This window comes from Chanos chanos, chromosome 13, assembly GCF_902362185.1.
Source record: "Chanos chanos chromosome 13, fChaCha1.1, whole genome shotgun sequence".
Taxonomy (NCBI): Eukaryota; Metazoa; Chordata; class Actinopteri; order Gonorynchiformes; family Chanidae; genus Chanos; species Chanos chanos.
Genome location: NC_044507.1, coordinates 23,438,767 through 23,461,266, shown reverse-complemented (window position 1 = coordinate 23,461,266; position 22,500 = coordinate 23,438,767). Strand labels below are relative to the sequence as shown.

The 22,500-nt window shown below is 42.7% G+C and overlaps 1 protein-coding gene across 1 annotated transcript in view; it reads right to left on the bottom strand.

Moving 5' to 3' along the window:
* Window positions 1-858: 858 nt before the first annotated feature.
* ppfia3 (PTPRF interacting protein alpha 3) overlaps window positions 859-22,500 on the bottom strand; it is a 57,652-nt gene continuing 36,010 nt past the window's right edge. Inside the window, exons 17-30 of the mRNA XM_030790054.1 lie at window positions 21,721-21,961; window positions 21,415-21,548; window positions 20,855-21,006; window positions 16,088-16,181; window positions 15,777-15,858; window positions 15,202-15,402; window positions 14,013-14,075; window positions 13,004-13,030; window positions 11,880-12,055; window positions 9,759-9,856; window positions 8,781-8,956; window positions 8,601-8,669; window positions 3,723-3,885; window positions 859-905 (exon numbers count right to left, since the gene is read on the bottom strand). Coding sequence (XP_030645914.1) covers window positions 859-905; window positions 3,723-3,885; window positions 8,601-8,669; window positions 8,781-8,956; window positions 9,759-9,856; window positions 11,880-12,055; window positions 13,004-13,030; window positions 14,013-14,075; window positions 15,202-15,402; window positions 15,777-15,858; window positions 16,088-16,181; window positions 20,855-21,006; window positions 21,415-21,548; window positions 21,721-21,961 — 1,723 coding nt within the window. The remainder of the gene's footprint in view (window positions 906-3,722; window positions 3,886-8,600; window positions 8,670-8,780; window positions 8,957-9,758; window positions 9,857-11,879; window positions 12,056-13,003; window positions 13,031-14,012; window positions 14,076-15,201; window positions 15,403-15,776; window positions 15,859-16,087; window positions 16,182-20,854; window positions 21,007-21,414; window positions 21,549-21,720; window positions 21,962-22,500) is intronic.

Genomic DNA, 22,500 nt, shown 5'->3' with positions numbered 1-22,500 from the left:
TAACAAGAGAAGACAAAATGTATGTGTAGAGAGGACAGACTATACAGAGAGGACAGTGTGTATGTAGAGAGGACAGTGTGTATGGAGAGGACAGTGTGTATGTAGAGAGGACAGTGTGTATGTAGAGAGGACAGTGTGTATGGAGACAGGACAGTGTGTATGGAGAGGACAGTGTGTATAGAGAGGACAGTGTGTATGTGGAGAGGACAGTGTGTATAGAGAGGACAGTGTGTATGGAGAGGACAGTGTCTATAGAGAGGACAATGTATATGTAGAGAGGACAGTGTGTATAGAGAGGACAGTGTGTATGTAGAGAGGACAGTGTGTATGTAGAGAGGACAGTGTATGTAGAGAGGACAGTGTGTATGTAGAGAGGACAGTGTGTATGTAGAGAGGACAGTGTGTATGGAGAGAGGACAGTGTGTATAGAGAGGACAGTGTGTATGGAGAGAGGACAGTGTGTATGTAGAGAGGACAGTGTGTATGGAGAGAGGACAGTGTATGTAGAGAGGACAGTGTATGTAGAGAGGACAGTGTGTATGTAGAGAGGACAGTGTGTATGTAGAGAGGACAGTGTGTATGGAGAGAGGACAGTGTGTATAGAGAGGACAGTGTGTATAGAGAGGACAGTGTGTATGTAGAGAGGACAGTGTGTATGTAGAGAGGACAGTGTGTATGGAGAGAGGACAGTGTGTATGGAGAGAGGACAGTGTGTATGGAGAGAGGACAGTGTGTATAGAGAGAGGACAGTGTGTATGGAGAGAGGACAGTGTGTATGTAGAGAGGACAGTGTGTGACTGCGAGAAGGTCAGCTTGGTCTTTGGAAACCACAAGCCTGTCTGCTCACCATTATGTTCCTCAGCAAGAGTAAGTCCTCACTGATCCAGACTCTCCTCGAGGAGAAACTGAAAGAAACAGGGGGGAAGTGAGAAACCAACACAGAATATTAACACAGCATAAAACATGTATTACATATACCTATCTAAAAGTTCAGTCAGACATTTGTGCTTGGCTGTGAATGAACTGAGAGATCAAGTCAGAAGGGCTTTCTATGCAGTCAAAAAGTGAATATATAACAGTACTTCCACCTGGGATCTGACTCAAAATATTGAAATCGATGATCAAATCGTGGCAGTGAGGTGTGGGCTAATGGAAGCTAATGGAAGACGATTGGGCAAAATGAGATAAGCGTCTTAGCGAAACTCTTAACCGATAAGCTAACTCTGCATGGGGAGTTAGAACAGAGAAAGGCCATGCAGGCATAGATTAAGCCAATACTCCCTACTACTGAACCACTCTAAAACAGTCATATATTCCTATAACAGTCAGACCACTCTAAAACAGTCATATATTCCTATAACAGTCAGACCTCACTAAAACAGTCATATATTCCTATAACAGTCAGACCTCTCTAAAACAGTCATATATTCCTATAACAGTCAGACCTCTCTAAAACAGTCATATATTCCTATAACAGTCAGACCTCTCTAAAACAGTCATATATTCCTATAACAGTCAGACCTCTCTAAAACAGTCATATATTCCTATAACAGTCAGACCTCTCTAAAACAGTCATATATTCCTATAACAGTCAGACCTCTCTAATACAGTCATATATTCCTATAACAGTCAGACCTCACTAAAACAGTCATATATTCCTATAACAGTCAGACCTCACTAAAACAGTCACATATTCCTATAACAGTCAGACCTCACTAAAACAGTCATATATACCTATAACAGTCAGACCTCTCTAAAACAGTCATATATTCCTATAACAGTCAGACCTCTCTAAAACAGTCATATATTCCTATAACAGTCAGACCTCTCTAAAACAGTCATATATTCCTATAACAGTCAGACCTCTCTAAAACAGTCATATATTCCTATAACAGTCAGACCTCACTAAAACAGTCATATATTCCTATAACAGTCAGACCCTCTAAAACAGTCATATATTCCTATAACAGTCAGACCTCTCTAATACAGTCATATATTCCTATAACAGTCAGACCTCACTAAAACAGTCATATATTCCTATAACAGTCAGACCCTCTCTAAAACAGTCATATATTCCTGACAGTCAGACCCTCTCTAAAACAGTCATATATTCCTATAACAGTCAGACCCTCTCTAATACAGTCGTATATTCCTATAACAGTCAGACCTCTCTAATACAGTCATATATTCCTATAACAGTCAGACCTCTCTAAAACAGTCATATATTCCTATAACAGTCAGACCTCACTAAAACAGCCATATATTCCTATAACAGTCAGACCTCTCTAATACAGTCATATATTCCTATAACAGTCAGACCTCACTAAAACAGTCATATATTCCTATAACAGTCAGACCTCTCTAAAACAGTCATATATTCCTATAACAGTCAGACCTCTCTAAAACAGTCATATATTCCTATAACAGTCAGACCTCACTAAAACAGTCATATATTCCTATAACAGTCAGACCTCACTAAAACAGTCATATATTCCTATAACAGTCAGACCTCTCTAAAACAGTCATATATTCCTATAACAGTCAGACCTCTCTAAAACAGTCATATATTCCTATAACAGTCAGACCTCACTAAAACAGTCATATATTCCTATAACAGTCAGACCTCACTAAAACAGTCATATATTCCTATAACAGTCAGACCCTCTCTAAAACAGTCATATATTCCTATAACAGTCAGACCTCTCTAAAACAGTCATATATTCCTATAACAGTCAGACCCTCTCTAAAACAGTCATATATTCCTATAACAGTCAGACCTCTCTAATACAGTCATATATTCCTATAACAGTCAGACCTCACTAAAACAGTCGTATAGTCCCATATCAGTCAGACTTCATATATTTTTCAGTCAAATTACACCCATACAAATTATAATGAAAGATGTGTGTGTGCGCATATGTGTATGTGTGTGTGCGCGTGCGTGTGTGTGTGTGTGCGCGTGCGTGTGTGTGTGAGCGTGCTCATGTGTGTGCGTGTGCTTATGTGCGTATTGATATGTGTATATGTGTATGTGTACTGTGTATGTGTACTGTGTGTGTGTGTGTGCTTATGTGTGTATTGGTATGTGTTTATGTGTATGTGTACTGTGTGTGTGAGTGTGCTTATGTGTGTATGTGTATGTGTACTGTGTGTGTGTGTGTGCTTATGTGTGTATTGGTATGTATGTATGTGTATGTGTACTGTTGTGTGTGTGCTTATGTGCGTATTTATATGTGTGTATGTGTATGTGTACTGTGTGTGTGTGTGTGTGCTTATGTGTGTATTGGTATGTGTGTATGTGTATGAGTATGTGTACTGTTGTGTGTGTGTGCTTATGTGTGTATTGGTATATGTGTACTGTTGTGTGTGTGCTTATGTGTGTATTGGTATGTGTGTATGTGTACTGTGTGTGTGTGTGTGTGTGTGTGCTTATGTGTGTATTGGTATGTGTGTATGTGTGTGTGTGTGTGTGCTTATGTGTGTATTGGTATGTGTGTATGTGTATGAGTATGTGTACTGTTGTGTGTGTGCTTATGTGCGTATTGATATGTGTGTATGTGTATGTGTACTGTTGTGTGTGTGCTTATGTGCGTATTGATATGTGTATATGTGTATGTGTACTGTGTATGTGTACTGTTGTGTGTGTGTGCTTATGTGTGTATTGGTATGTGTGTATGACAATGTGTACTGTTGTGTGTGTGTGTGTATGTGTGTGTACTCACTCTCACTTTGCACCTTCCTCAGAGTGACTGAGGGTGTTGAGATGGCTGAGACACGGAAGTTAGCAGGTAATGTCTCTGAGGAGTCCGAGGTCACACTCCGTAAATCCTTCTCACGGAACATTTTCCTCCAGGAGGGAGAGCGAGTGAATGTCTTAGTGCCATCCTGAGATGACAGGGAGAGAAAGACAGAGAAAAAAGACAGGGTGAGAAAAAGACTTTTGAGAGGCTGTTTTAATAATAATAAGAAGAAGAATACTTTATTTGTTTAGCACTTTTCATACAAAGAATGCAGCTCAAAGTGCTTTTACATTTCAGTATATAATATACAATCCAAGACATAGATAATGCTACAGAGACAAAGACAGACAAAAACCATCCCGAACCTGACACAGACAGACAAAAATCATCCCTGACCTGACACAGACAGACTAAAATCATCCCGAACCTGACACAGACTAAAATCATCCCGAACCTGACACAGACAAAAATCCTCCCGAACCTGACACAGACAGACAAAAATCCTCCCGAACCTGACACAGACAGACTAAAATCATCCCTGATCTGACTAAGACAGACAAAAAACATCCCTAACCTGACACAGACAGACAGAAATCACCCCTAACCTGACACAGACAGACAAAAATCATCCCGAACCTGACACAGACAGACAAAAATCATCCCTGACCTGACACAGACAGACAAAAATCATCTCTGACCTGACACAGACAGACAAAAATCATCTCTGACCTGACACATCCTCCAGAACCTGACACAGAAAGACAAAAATCATCTCTGACCTGACACAGACAGACAAAAATCATCCCGAACCTGACACAGACAGTGTGTGTTAGTGTGTACATTGTTTTTCAGTCAGATTGCTTCTCCTTCAGAGCAGGATCCAAGTAAGGCTTTGCTTTAAATTGCTTCAGTAGCTGCGATTTCTGCTTTCTCTCGTCCCTGTTGCTTGTTATTTGCTTAAGTAGCCGCAATTTCTGTTCACTCTGCTTTCTCTGTTGTCGTTCATCGTATATAACTTACTTCGTGCTAGATTCTTTCAGGTTCGCTTTGACTTAGGTTCTTTGTCAACTTATAACTGTGTGCTCTGTCTGGTTGCATTGCTAGCTTATTTTACTAGGGAGTTTGAATTGAATTCCTGTCGAGTCAGCTGTTGAGTTGCTGATTTGCGTTCGTTTGTTAGTCTCGGCCACAGCCAATTTCCGGTTTGCTCTGCTTCCTGAGGGGGCGGGGCTGTAGCCAGCCCATAAGCTGTGAGCGCTGTAGTCACAAGACTCATTAGGAATAGCGCTTCCGCCAAGCGGCAGCTGGAGTGGTCTCATCTCCCTTGTCTCGTCTCCCTTGTCTCGTCGGACGAAGACTCGTCGGACTAAGACTCGTCGGACTAAGACTCGGGAGTCGGGAGTCAACCGAGGAAGGACAACGAGGAAGCTGAGACAACTACTACCTGTCTGCCGTACCCTCAGTGATTCATTTTCCATTTGCTTATCTGCATAATTGTGCTACTACCCTATTTTTCTAAATACTTTTGTCCCCCTCCCTCTGTTTAGCTATGTAATTGGGCAACTTCACTTATTACTGCAGTTTCATCATACTGATACTGTGCTACCACACTTTCCAATTATCTTTGTCTCTCTCACACTCACACTAATCATGTGTCATCTCATGTGTCATTCGAGTTTCCTCTCGCAATCTTTGCAGGTGGCGGCCGCTGCATCCTCGTGGACGTATCCTGTCTAACCTCATCCATCCGCTGTGCTCTGCTGACACTGCTGTTGTCATTTCAGGTGGCCTCTGGAACTGCCAAACGGCGGTACAGAAGGCCGACTTCATCTCTGCTCAAGCCTCAATGCTGTCCCTGCACTTTCTGGTGCTCACTGAGACTTGGATCAGGCCGGAGAACACAGCCACTCCTGCTGCCCTCTCCACTGCTTTTTCCTTCTCTCACACCCCCAGACCCTCGGGGAGGGGTGGAGGAACTGGCTTCCTGATCTCCCCCTCATGAAGCTTCCGAGTAACCTCTCTCCCTTCTATCTCCCCCACATCTTTTGAATTTCATGCTGTTTCTGTTTCTTCCCCTTGTAAACTGCACATGACTGTTCTCTACCGCCCTCCAGGCCCCCTGCAGTCATTCCTGGACGACCTGGACACCCTCCTCAGCTCCTTCCCTGAGGACGGCACTCCCATCCTGCTGCTAGGAGACTTCAACCTTCCGCTGATTTCTACTCAGTCTGACGGCCTACTCTCCCTCCTTCAGTCCTTTGACTTTTACTTCGCGGAGTCCCCTGCAACGCGCAAGGGTGACAACCAGCTAGACCTTGTCTTCACAAGAGACAGCCCTGTTCCTGATTTCAGTCACACCGCTCCACGCCTCAGATCACTTCTTCATGTCCTTCTCTCTCTCGATCTCACCCTCCGTGAAATCCTCTGCTCCCACGCTGCCAGTCTCAGCTAGACGTAACCTTCGCACCCTCTCCTCTAGTGCCTTCTCTTCTATGGTCTGCTCCTCTCTCCCATCTGCGGAAGCCTTCTCACTTCTTCCTGTGGAGGAGAAATCTGCACTGGCCTCCTCCCTGGACACCCTCTGCCCCCCCGTTACCAAACCGGCTCACCTCTCCGCTCCCAGTCCCTGGCTGACTGATAGTATCCATGCTGATAGAACCAAACTTCACATGGCTGAGCAGAGATGGCGAAAATCGAAATCCCCCAACGACCTATCCCACTTCCACTCTCTTCTTTCTTCTTTCTCCTCTACCCTATCCTCTGCCAAGTCTTCCTTCTTCCACTCCTGGATCAACTCTGCCTCTTCTAACACCCGCAAACTCTTCTCCACTTTCTCCTTCCTCCTCTCTCCTCCTCCTCCTCCCCCTCCTCCCTCATCCCTATCTGCTGATGACTTTGTCTCCTTCTTTGAGAAGAAGATCAAAGACATCTGCGACTCCTTCCCCCCACCCCCTCCCACCCCGGATCCTGCACCCCCCCCCACCTTCTTCTCCTTCTCCCCTCTATCTGACTCTGAAGCTCTCCTACTTATAAAATCCCACCGTCCTATTACCTGTCCTCTTGATCCCATTCCCTCCTCTCTCTTTCAGGCCATCTCGGATGACATTCTGCCCTTCATCTCGTCCTTGATCAACAGCTCCCTGTCTACTGGTACAGTTCCTTCTGCTCTGAAGAGGGCACGGGTCAAGCCACTGCTTAAGAAGCCCACTCTAGACCCAGCTGATGTCAGTAGCTACCGTCCAGTCTCCCTCCTACCGTTTCTCTCCAAAACCCTGGAACGTGCAGTATATAACCAACTCTCTCCATATCTTCTCAAGAACAATCTCATGGATCAGAATCAATCTGGATTCAAAGCCAGCCACTCCACCGAGACGGCCCTCCTTGCTGTCTCGGAGGAGCTCCACTCGGCCAGAGCAAAGTCTCTCAGCTCTGTCCTCATACACCTAGACCTCTCTGCAGCATTTGACACGGTTAACCACCAGATTCTCCTCTCATCCCTTGCTGGGCTGAGCTTCGTGAGATCTGCACTCGCATGGTTCAAGTCCCATCTGTCCGACCGTTCTTACCGGGGTTCTTGGAGGGAATCGGTCTCCTACCCCCGCCCTTTCCACACGGGAGTCCCACAAGGTTCTGTACTTGGTCCACTCCTCTTCTCTTTCTACACCAGATCACTCGGTCAAGTTATCTCCACCCATGGCCTCTCTTACCACTGCTACGCTGATGATACACAACTGTTCTTCTCCTTCCCCCCTCTGACTCTCAGGTTCAGCCTCGCGTTGCAGCCTGCTTAGCTGACATTGCCTCCTGGATGTCTGCTAACCATCTCAAACTCAACCTGGAGAAAACGGAGCTTCTGTTTTTTCCCGCTAAGAACTCCCCAACGATCGACACTGCAATCACCATCGAAGGATCTGTGGTGTTCCCCACCACAGCAGCCAAAAACCTTGGCGTGACCCTTGACAACCAGCTGACCTACTCCAGTCACATCGCAGCAGTCGCTCGATCCTGCAGATTCTCCCTCTTCTTCCTGACCACGCCTCTTCTCCGCCATTGCTCCGCGGTGGTGGAATGACCTCCCTCACGCAGTTAGGACTGCAGAATCTTTTGCAATCTTCTGCAGGAAACTGAAAACCCACCTTTTCAGAACCTACCTGTCCCCCACTGCCTAGCCTCCCTTTCTTTACAAAAAAAAAAAATACTAACCTTGTCTTGTATTTGTGTCACAGAATTCCAGGAGTACAATACAGAGGGTAAATTAACGCACAGCCTTATTGCTTATTGTGATCTCTGCTTATGAGGTAATAGGATCTGACTGATGCACTTATTGTAAGTGGCTTTGTCTAAAAGCGTCTGGCAAATACCAAACTGTAAATTGTAAAATCATCCCTGACCTGACTAAAACAGACAAAAAACATCTCTAACCTGACACAGACAGACAAAACCATCCCGAACCTGACACAGACAGACAAAAATCATCCCGAACCTGACACAGACAGACAGAAATCACCCCTAACCTGACACAGACAGACTAAAATCATCTCTGATCTGACTAAGACAGACAAAAAACATCCCTAACCTGACACAGACAGACAAAAATCCTCCCGAACCTGACACAGACAGACTAAAATCATCTCTGACCTGACACAGACAGACAAAAAACATCCCGAACCTGACACAGACAGACTAAAATCATCTCTGATCTGATGTTTAACTCTGTTTGCAATGCTATATACAAATCCCTCTGTGTTTCAGACTCCAGCGCTCAGTGCATTAGCTGTGTAATACAAACACGGCTTTGGTGGTTATTTTATGACCAAACTGTAGCGTTTATTATTTCCTGCATTCCAGGTGAAATTTTACCTCATCTGGTCTTCGCTCTGTTCCCATGGCAATGAGTGAGTTGTATTCTTTCTCCAGAAGCTGTCGTGCCTGAATAGAATAGAGAAAAACCCTGATGTTTTCAAACAATAAAGCTCTGTGTTACCACGGGACAGAGAGCTTCTCACCATCAAGTGCTTTCATGACTGTTTGGACCAGTACCTGTGTGTTCTGATTGGGGATCTGCAGCAACAGGGCCAGGTCCGTATAATCAAAAGTGTCATCCAGTGCCAGCAGGGCCCCGTGGACCCCACTCTCAGTCAGGTTATCGGCATACTCCTTCAGCCCGAGGGTCTGAACCCAGCACATCACACGCTCGTTGGACCAAACCATCACGTCTGGGGTTGGGGCAGAAAAACCTCACAGTGAGCTTATTTTGAACAGAAATGGCAAAATCTGAAAAACATGTCATGCCTCTGACATGCGTATATAGGGGCTTATATGTCTAACATGAGATAATATCAGAGAGCGTTATTTTTGGGACGTTTAAAATGGATTGTGTTTGATTTGTATATAGTTTCTCTCTTTTGCTCCAGTCAGGAAACAGTTCTTCCTTTTTTTCATTGCTCATGACTGTTTCCAAACAACCTCAGACAATCGAGTCTGACCTGGAGCCAGTAAACACACTTGCGTGAGAAAAACACACTTTGGCCCTGACATTACTCACATTCCCAAAAGCCTGTTCTCTATACACATCCCCTGAGGCTAGCAATGCCATACATCCAAGCCTATCACTGCATGTAGATGGAAGATGCATTTTATAACCCTGAAAATTGCTTTGCAGTTCAGAGAGGATCTCAGTGACATGCACAGAATGCAGTAGCACCCATTCCTTATCGCTCCTCTGTCAGTGTGACTCGACTCCCTGGCCTCGGGCATTGTGGGTAAGAATCAGACAGCCCTGGTTGAACTTGTTTTACCCAGGCACTGGGCCAGGACAAGAGCAGTATACATCTTCAAAGCTCTTATGCAAATGATGGAACTCCAGTTACACAACTCCATATCTGTATTTGTTGAGAGCAAACTAAAGGCATTAAAGACACTCCTGTTCCCGACTGAGCAGGGGAAGGGTTTTGCAGCGGGGGGGGGGGGGGGGGGGGGGGGGGTTGGGGCGTGGGGAGCAGTGGAAACATTAATGACCTTTGTTCTGGTGCTGGCTGTCCTCTCTCCGCCTCTCCAGTTCTTTGCGGTCGTAGTTCAAACGCTTCAGGCACATAATTCCGTAATGCAGACTCACCCTAGAAGGTCATAAGGTCATGAGGTCACCAGGAAGAGTCGAAGGGTTAATTAAGAGCATTAAGGCATCCGCGCCCTGACAAGGTGAGCACTGAGGGCAGCTTAGAGACACACCTGAGACACTAAGACTACACACACACACACACACACACATACACACACACACATGCACACACACACACAGACTGCAAAGGCCTTCCAACACCACATCTGAGAGCAGTTCAGTGTAGTCGATGCATGCTCTTATTTTATGTGGGTTTATTTACAATATAAGAAGAAACAGCACAACTGGATGGCACAGGAATTTCATATTTGAATTGACACAGTTGAACACATGGTCAAAAAACTGTTTGCTTTTTCACCCTTCCGGGCCACCTCTTACTTCAACCTGTATAATAACAACCACACCCATCTCATGGTTACGTTAAATTAAATGGCCAGGCAGAACACCACTTGTGAATATTCACCAAAACACAAAATTAATTAGTTCAGTAATCATGAAAATTATTCGGCATTTACCCACACACAGACATACACACACACACTCACACACACACAGACACACACACACACACACACATACACACACACACACACACACACATACACACAGACATACACACACACACACATACACACAGACATACACACACACACACATACACACAGACATGCACACAGACATACACACAGACACACACACACACACACACAGACATACACACTCACACAGACATACACAGACACACACACACACACACACACAGACATACACACAGACGCACACACACACAGACGTACACACAGACATACACACAGACATACATACACACAGACATATACACACACACACACATACACACAGACATACACACACACACACACACACACACATACACACACACATACACAGAGACATATACACACACACACACACACACACATACACACAGACATACACACAGACGCACACACACACAGACATACACACAGACATACATACACACAGACATACACACACACATACACACAGACATACACACACACATACACACACACACACACACATCACAACGACCTCTGTGTTTATCACGTCAGAGAATTGAACACATCTCCTGGCAATCTGAATATAGACCCCAAACCATACCCACGGACACACACACACACACCTCTCTCACAAACACACACACACACTCACATACACACACACACACACAAACCACTCTCACAAACACACACACACACACACACACTCACATACACACACACACAAACCTCTCACAAACACACACACACACACACACACACAAACCTCTCTCACAAACACACAAGCTCCTCTCTCAAACACACACACACACACACACACACACACAGAGAGAGAGAGAGCGAGAGAGTGAGAGAGAGAGAGAGACAGAGTCTGGGGGTGAGATCAGATGCTGGTACCTGTGGAAACTGAGCGAGAGGGAGAGAGAGTGAGAGAGAGAGAGGGAGAGGGAGAGAGAGAGAGGGAGAGGGAGAGGGAGAGGGAGAGAGAGAGAGAGAGTGAGAGAGAGAGAGGGAGAGAGAGAGAGAGAGTGAGAGAGAGAGAGGGAGAGGGAGAGAGAGAGAGAGAGAGAGAGAGAGAGAGAGAGAGAGAGGGAGAGGGAGAGAGGGAGAGAGAGAGGGAGAGAGAGAGAGAGAGAGAGAGAGAGAGGGAGAGAGAGAGAGGGAGAGAGAGAGGGAGAGAGAGAGAGAGAGAGGGAGAGGGAGAGGGAGAGAGGGAGAGAGAGAGTGAGAGAGAGAGAGGGAGAGGGAGAGAGAGGGAGAGGGAGAGAGAGAGAGGGAGAGAGAGAGGGAGAGAGAGTGAGAGAGAGAGAGTGAGAGGGAGAGAGAGAGAGGGGAGAGAGAGAGAGGGAGAGGGAGAGGGAGAGAGGGAGAGGGAGAGAGAGTGAGAGAGAGAGAGTGAGAGGGAGAGAGAGAGAGGGAGAGAGAGAGAGGGAGAGGGAGAGGGAGAGAGAGTCTGGGGGTGAGATCAGATGCTGGTACCTGTGGAAACTGTCCACCATTTTCAGTTGTCCTCTGAGCTCTTTCTTGGTCAGGTGGTCCAGCATGCGGGCGTCCACCAGTGACTCCATGAAGTAGCTCCTGTACTGGGGCAAACCCAGACTGGGCAGCCACTCATTCCCCACCCACTCATGGTTCATGTCTCCATAGGCCAGGATCTGAGCAATCAGAATTATAGCCATATAATCAGACTCTATACATATACGTACACATTTACATACTCATACTTATACATATACACACATACATACAAATATGCATACAACTACACATACATATACACACACACATATACACATACTTATACATATACACATATACATACAAATATGCATACAACTACACATACATATACACACACACATATACACATACATATACACATATACATACAAATATGCATACAACTACTCATACATATACACACACACATATACACACACACATATACACATACTTATACATATACACATATACATATACATACAAATATGCATACAACTACACATACATATACACACACACACATATACACATACTTATACATATACACACATACATACAAATATGCATACAACTACACATACATATACACACACACATATACACATACTTATACATATACACATATACATACAAATATGCATACACATATACACACACGCATATACACATACTTATACATATACACATATACATACAAATATGCATACAACTACACATACATATACACACACACATATACACACACACATATACACATACTTATACATATACACATATACATATACATACAAATATGCATACAACTACACATACATATACACACACACACATATACACATACTTATACATATACACATATACATACAAATATGCATACACCTACACATACAAATACACACACACATATACACATGCTTATACGTATACACAGATACATACACATATGCATACACATATACACACACGCATATACACATACTTATAAATATACACATGCTTATACATATGCACACACATATACATGTACAATTGTGTATACAATTTCAGAAATCTGACAACAAACGATCTTAAGTATTAGACACAAATGTGATCTGACTTACCTGGTCCCAACTAATCTCTTTCAGCTCCTTGGATGCAGAGGAAAAAGCAGAGAGAAAGAGAAAGAGAAAGAGGGAGGTGGAGGAGGAGAGCAGGATCAGAGCAGATGGAAAAAATGGTTGATGGAGGAGATGAGGAGAAAGGAGTGAGGAGCATAAGGCAGGGAGAGGGAGACAGAGGGGGGAACAGTTTGTTAGTGACAGGGCCATTAGTGTGAAGCAGTTTGTACTGAAACAGACAGCAAAGGGAAAGACTAAAGGTCTAGTCAGACACAGAGAGAGAGACAGGGAGAGAGAAAAAGAGATACTTCATCAACACCACTCAAGCATCCAATCCTCTCCGCAAACCTGTCATCCCTCAACCCACCATCAGGCTCCTCCATCCACCACAGATTACAGATTAAAATATGGCCAGGGATGGAGTCAAGGTCCTTACAGTCTCTCCCTGTTTTACTTTTCAGTCCACTTTTTACTCAGTGTGATTTGTACTCAGTCTGATTTTTACTCTGTGATTTTTACTCTGTTACTTTTACTCAGTGTGATTTTTACTCTGTTCGATTTGTACTCAGTCTGATTTTTACTCTGTGACTTTTACTCAGTGTGATTTTTACTCTGTGACTTTTACTCAGTGTGATTTTTACTCTGTGCGATTTGTACCCCGTGTGATTTGTGTTTGAGATGCTGATTCATGAGAAAACATGGTACCATTTCAGCAATGTTAGACACGGTTCTCTCATCCCTGCCTGGAATCAAATGAACCAAAAAAATGACAGGGACACCTCCGTCCTGAGTGATGAGACTTATCCACCACACTGCTCATGACGCCAAAGCCCGATGAGTGAGGGCAGCTCCAGAACTGGACCAACGTCTTTACCAAATTACATCAACGTTGAAAAGCTGACTGAATATGTCATTTTGTTTTGGGGCTAGCAGGGTGTCTGGTTGAGTTTGTGATGGCGGAGATAAGCAGTGACAGATAATGAGATAGAGATCAGACAGACGGGGAACTCACTGGTTTCGTGGCTGCTGTCAAAGACTCCATCTCTGCATGAGTCATCCACACGTTACTGGTCGACTGTGGTCAGAAAAGCGAAGCCAGAAGAGAAGAGAAGAGAAGAGTAGACTAGAGTGAGGTAAAAACAAGACAAGTCATTATCACAGTAACGAATGGAGAAGAATTCACGTGCTGTGTGTGTATAGAGTGTGTATGTGTGTATGTGTGTGTGTGTGTGTGTGTGTGTATAGAGTGTGTGTGTGTGTGTAGTGTGTATGTGTGTATATAGAGTGTGTTGTGTATGTGTGTGTATGTGTATGTATGTGTGTGTATAGAGTGTGTATGTGTGTGTGTATGTGTATGTATGTGTGGTGTGTGTGTTGTGTGTGTATGTGTGTGTTGTGTGTGTGAGCGTGTGTATATATATGTGTATGGTCCGTGTGTGTTGTGTGTGTATGTGTGTGGTGTGTGTGTATGTGTGGTGTGTGTGTATGTGTGTGGTGTGTGTGTATGTGTGGTGTGTGTGTATGTGTGGTGTGTGTGTGTTGTGTGTGTTGTGTGTGTATGTGTGTGTATGTGTGTGTTGTGTGTGTGTGTGTGTGTGTTTGTGTGTGTTGTGTGTGTATGTGTGTGCTGTGTGTGTTGTGTGTGTATGTGTGTGTTGTGTGTGTATGTGTGTGTATGTGTGTGTATGTTGTGTGTATGTTGTGTGTGTATGCGTGTGTTGCGTGTGTTGCATGTGTTGTGTGTGTGTGGGGACATACAGAGCGTGTATGTGTGTGTATGTGTGTGTATAGAGTGTGTTGCGTGTGTTGTGTGTGTGTGTGTGTTGTGTGTGTATAGAGTGTGTTGCGTGTGTTGCGTGTGTTGAGTGTGTTGTGTGTGTGTGTGTGTTTGTGTGTGTGTGTATGTGTGTGTTGCGTGTGTATGCGTGTGTTGCGTGTGTTGCATGTGTTGTGTGTGTTGTGTGTGTGTGGGGACATACAGAGCGTGTATGTGTGTGTATGTGTGTGTATAGAGTGTGTTGTGTGTGTATGTCTGTGTGTGCGTGTGTTGCGTGTGTTGCGTGTGTTGTGTGTGTATGTGTGTGTTGCGTGTGTTGCGTGTGTTGTGTGTGTGTGTGTGTGTATGTGTGTGTTGCGTGTGTATGCGTGTGTTGCGTGTGTTGCGTGTGTTGCATGTGTTGTGTGTGTGTGTGGGGACATACAGAGCGTGTACTGGCTGGAGCTGAGGGACTGGTCAGGGAGACCATCTCCTGGATGGCCAGGCGCAGTTTCAGACGGTGCAGTGGGTTACTGATCCCAATCTCCCTTTGGATCTCTGTATCTGACAGGTTAGCCATGATAGCACCACTCTTTACATTGGCACGGCACGCTGCCACATACCATGCCGGCATCCCTACCCACAGCTGACAGAGAGAGAGAGAGAGAGAGAGAGAGAGAGAGAGAGAGGAGTGAGGAGTTGGTGGAGAGCCATGAACTGAATGTGATCAGATAGTTCTGATGGCTAATTGCACTGCCATTGACAGAAGAGAAGTGAAGCTAACTGAGGGATTGAATTAGAGTATTACATTCTGCAGGCTCACACCAGCACAAGATCACAAAACACTGCAAATGGGTGCAGAGGAAAGATGAAAATGACAAGTGAGATGCTCCTCACTGTCATTTTCATCTTTCCTCTGCATCCATTTGCAGTGTGCATTCATTTGGTTTACTGTCACATTTATTAAGACTGTGTATTTAACTGAAGCACTGAGACAGTTTATTTCACATAAGAGCACACCTCTAGCCAGGATACAACGGTCGGTCCATCCCAGGATGCAAATGGCAGGCCCTGTCGACATGCTTCCTCTAGCAACTCATGTCTGAGAGAGAGAGAGAGAATTTCCATTTATTTTGATTTTTGATGTTTTATTTTGAGTACTCATATGGTAATCATGGTGATGCAGAAAACAGGTTATCAGCTGCTCTGCTGGGACTCAGTATAGAGAGATGTGATGAGAATGAAGAGTGTGGGCGTGACAGGGTAAAAGTAAAGCCGTTGAAACTGAGGAGGATATGGAACAGGGAGAGATTAGTAGCGTAGAAACATACTTCTTCTTACTGCGGCGGTCCTTGTCCACTGGACCGGCCATCTTTGTGAGTCCCAGTGGATCCACGGACCCAAGATCTTCAGATGGCGTGGATGCTGAGGGCAGTCACAGAGAAAAAATACAACCACAACCACATGTATCTAACACAGTCAACCACAACCACATGTATCTAAACACAGTCAACCACAACCACATGTATCTAAACACAGTTAACCACAACCACATGTATCTAAACACAGTCAACCACAACCACATGTATCTAAACACAGTCAACCACAACCACATGTATCTAACACAGTCAACCACAACCACATGTATCTAACACAGTCAACCACAACCACATGTATCTAAACACAGTCAACCACAACCACATGTATCTAACAAAGTCAACCACAACCACATGTATCTAAACACAGTCAACCACAACCACATGTATCTAACACAGTCAACCACAACCACATGTATCTAAACACAGTCAACCACAACCACATGTATCTAACAGTCAACCACAACCACATGTATCTAACACAGTCAACCACAACCACATGTATCTAAACACAGTCAACCACAACCACATGTATCTAAACACAGTTAACCACAACCACATGTATCTAAACACAGTCAACCACAACCACATGTATCTAACACAGTCAACCACAACCACATGTATCTAACACAGTCAACTACCAAAATGTTTATCTACAATCAACTACGAGCATATCTACCTAAACAGTATCAACAACAACCGCATGTATCCATCCACCACTAACTACAACCACATGTTTGTAAACACAATACTATCAATGACAATCTCATTTATCTCAACACTATTAACGATAACCACATTCATCTCAACACTATTACCTATAACCACATTCATCTCAACACCATTACCTATAACCACATTCATCTCAACACTATTAACTATAACCACATTTATCTCAACACTATTACCTATAACCACATTCATCTCAACACCATTACCTATAACCACATTCATCTCAACACCATTACCTATAACCACATTCATCTCAACACCATTAACGATAACCACATTCATCTCAACACTATTCACTATAACCACATTCATCTCAACACTATTAACTATAACCACATTAATCTCAACACCATTACCTATAACCACATTCATCTCAACACCATTAACTATAACCACATTCATCTCAACACTATTAACTATAACCACATTTATCTCAACACTATTAACTATAACCACATTCATCTCAACACCATTACCTATAACCACATTCATCTCAACACTATTCACTATAACCACATTCATCTCAACACTATTAACTATAACCACATTCATCTCAACACCATTACCTATAACCACATTCATCTCAACACCATTAACTATAACCACATTCATCTCAACACTATTAACTATAACCACATTTATCTCAACACTATTAACTATAACCACATTCATCTCAACACTATTAACTATAACCACATTCATCTCAACACTATTACCTATAACCACATTCATCTCAACACTATTACCTATAACCACATTCATCTCAACACTATTAACTATAACCACATTTATCTCAACACTATTAACTATAACCACATTTATCTCAACACCATTAACTATAACCACATTCATCTCAACACTATTACCTATAACCACATTCATCTCAACACCATTAACTATAACCACATTCATCTCAACACTATTAACTATAACCACATTTATCTCAACACTATTAACTATAACCACATTCATCTCAACACTATTACCTATAACCACATTCATCTCAACACCATTACCTATAACCACCTTCATCTCAACACTATTAACTATAACCACATTTATCTCAACACTATTACCTATAACCACATTCATCTCAACACCATTACCTATAACCACATTCATCTCAACACCATTAACTATAACCACATTCATCTCAACACCATTACCTATAACCACATTCATCTCAACACCATTAACTATAGCAACATTCATCTCAACACTATTAACTATAACCACATTCATCTCAACACTATTAACTATAACCACATTCATCTCAACACTATTCACTATAACCACATTCATCTCAACACTATTAACTATAACCACATTCATCTCAACACCATTACCTATAACCACATTCATCTCAACACCATTACCTATAACCACATTCATCTCAACACTATTAACTATAACCACATTCATCTCAACACCATTAACTATAACCACATTCATCTCAACACTATTAACTATAACCACATTTATCTCAACACTATTAACTATAACCACATTCATCTCAACACCATTAACGATAACCACATTCATCTCAACACCATTAACGATAACCACATTTATCTCAACACTATTAACTATAACCACATTTATCTCAACACTATTAACTATAACCACATTCATCTCAACACCATTACCTATAACCACATTCATCTCAACACTATTACCTATAACCACATTCATCTCAACACCATTACCTATAACCACATTCATCTCAACACTATTAACTATAACCACATTCATCTCAACACCATTACCTATAACCACATTCATCTCAACACTATTAACTATAACCACATTCATCTCAACACCATTAACTATAACCACATTTATCTCAACACTATTACCTATAACCACATTCATCTCAACACTATTAACTATAACCACATTCATCTCAACACCATTAACTATAACCACATTCATCTCAACACCATTACCTATAACCACATTCATCTCAACACTATTAACTATAACCACATTCATCTCAACACCATTAACTATAACCACATTCATCTCAACACCATTACCTATAACCACATTCATCTCAACACTATTAACTATAACCACATTCATCTCAACACTATTAACTATAACCACATTCATCTCAACACCATTACCTATAACCACATTCATCTCAACACCATTACCTATAACCACATTCATCTCAACACCATTAACTATAACCACATTCATCTCAACACCATTAACGATAACCACATTCATCTCAACACCATTACCTATAACCACATTCATCTCAACACTATTACCTATAACCACATTCATCTCAACACCATTACCTATAACCACATTCATCTCAACACCATTAACGATAACCACATTCATCTCAACACCATTAACGATAACCACATTCATCTCAACACCATTACCTATAACCACATTCATCTCAACACTATTAACTATAACCACATTCATCTCAGCACCATTACCTATAACCACATTCATCTCAACACCATTAACTATAACCACATTCATCTCAACACTATTAACTATAACCACATTTATCTCAACACTATTAACTATAACCACATTCATCTCAACACCATTACCTATAACCACATTCATCTCAACACCATTACCTATAACCACATTCATCTCAACACCATTAACTATAACCACATTCATCTCAACACCATTAACGATAACCACATTCATCTCAACACCATTAACGATAACCACATTCATCTCAACACCATTACCTATAACCACATTCATCTCAACACTATTACCTATAACCACATTCATCTCAACACCATTACCTATAACCACATTCATCTCAACACCATTAACGATAACCACATTCATCTCAACACCATTAACGATAACCACATTCATCTCAACACCATTACCTATAACCACATTCATCTCAACACTATTAACTATAACCACATTCATCTCAGCACCATTACCTATAACCACATTCATCTCAACACTATTAACTATAACCACATTTATCTCAACACTATTAACTATAACCACATTCATCTCAACACCATTACCTATAACCACATTCATCTCAACACTATTAACTATAACCACATTCATCTCAACACCATTACCTATAACCACATTCATCTCAACACTATTAACTATAACCACATTCATCTCAACACCATTACCTATAACCACATTCATCTCAACACTATTAACTATAACCACATTCATCTCAACACCATTAACTATAACCACATTTATCTCAACACTATTACCTATAACCACATTCATCTCAACACCATTACCTATAACCACATTCATCTCAACACTATTAACTATAACCACATTCATCTCAACACTATTAACTATAACCACATTCATCTCAACACCATTACCTATAACCACATTCATCTCAACACCATTACCTATAACCACATTCATCTCAACACCATTAACTATAACCACATTCATCTCAACACCATTAACGATAACCACATTCATCTCAACACCATTAACGATAACCACATTCATCTCAACACCATTACCTATAACCACATTCATCTCAACACCATTACCTATAACCACATTCATCTCAACACCATTAACGATAACCACATTCATCTCAGCACCATTACCTATAACCACATTCATCTCAACACCATTACCTATAACCACATTCATCTCAACACTATTAACTATAACCACATTCATCTCAGCACCATTACCTATAACCACATTCATCTCAACACTATTAACTATAACCACATTTATCTCAACACTATTAACTATAACCACATTCATCTCAACACCATTACCTATAACCACATTTATCTCAACACCATTAACTATAACCATAGTCATCTCAGCTACAAGCATGTTACCTGAACACAGTCCACCACAGTCATGGCTGTATGTCTCACACTTCTTTACATTACCATAAACATACTTCCTGCCATGTTTGCAGTTAAGTACATATTTAATTTCATCTTTCAGTTTTCATCTTACGATTTTCCTCTTTTGATTCCTCACCCAGAGAGGCAGACTCCCGTAACGGCTGACCCATCCTGCCCTTCTCCTTCTTTCCAAAGAGTCGGCCGATGGAAGACTTGATGCTTTTCTTTTTGCTTGATTTGTGCAGGGAGTCCTGACTGCTGTTGGAACTGCTGCCATCAGCTGAAAGACTGAGAGAAAGTCAGAGAGAGAGAGGGAAAGTTAAAGAGTATATATATAATTATATAACTTTAATGGCTTTTTAGCCGTGATTATCAGTCTATTTGTGGTTGCGACCAAACAACATCACCTTATGTTAAATAAAAGGGCTGGTGGAGCAGAGTCCGGTGATGACTGTTGTTTTTTAATGAGTTGTTTTTTCTTTATTCTCTGAGAACCTGAACACATCATTTACATTGTGCCACTGGGGTACATTTTACAGCACAAAGGCTCTTTGCAGCAGTGCAGCCGACTTCACAGGCAGATGTTTTGGTGGGACAGTCTCTTCCCTGGGGGTCTTTCCAAGTGTGACTGCACTGTAGGAACAGTACATGGGGGTAGTCAGATCAACTGGTGTTCAGATTAACTGAGTGACTGACCTGCGGAAGTCGCGGCTGTCGTCCAGCATTGCGCCAGGATGTGTGTGGGTCATCCTGTCCAATCGTAACGCACGAGGTGTTGGGGGAGGGGTCGAGTCCAGCAAAGCCAGCGATCTGTCGTCCTCTTTATTGTTCTGGGGAGGAGTAAAAGATTGGTGGAAAATCTCTATGATAAATCCCAGTGCACTCAGACACACACACACACACACACACTCACACACACACATACACACACACACACATACACACACACACACGGACACATACACACACACGCGCGCGCGCGCACGCACACACAGAGCGTACCTGTCTGTCAGTCTCACGTGCAGGAGAGTGAGGCAAACGTGGTGTGGAGTGACCGGAGCTGGGAGGAGACGGGGAGGCCAGAGTGGAGGAGGTGAGTGACGGGGGAATGAAACCTCGCCCAGTGCTGTCCCGTCCCAGGGAGGAGGGAGGGACTGGAGAACCATCCAGAGCAACACTGCCAACACGACTCTCAATCTCCTCTGCCCTGAGCTCAGTGCTCTCCTTCTCCTCCTGGATCAGCCTGACAGACAGACAGAGAGAGACAGAGAGAGACAGACAGACAGACAGAGAGAGAGACAGAGAGAGACAGAGAGTGAGAGAGAGAGAGAGAGAGAGAGAGAGAGAGAGAAAGAGAGAGACAGCTTTAACATAATGACAAAGTTCTTGAACTGCTTCACTCATTGTTTTCTTTGTTATATGTGGCTACATGAACCAAAGGAAACTGAACTCCACAGAGTTCAATACCAAATCCTCAACTGGCATGATTTTTACAAAATTACATTAGTTATGAATATGCTAAGAAATCTACCATCACTTCTATATAACAAGAAAACAAGAAATATATATTTGTAACACTCAAGTTTAAACTAATTATGTAAAAATCTGTGAAGCACTAACAGAGACATAAATGAAGAGTCTGATGAGATGTGTATATGGGCACATTCTGAACGAATTCATCGTTTCTCAGTGAAGAGTCATGTGTGAAAGCAGATGTTTTAAGAAAAAGGCAGAAAATGAGCAGCTCCATCCCATGGATCAGAGATTCTGAGGAATGATGAA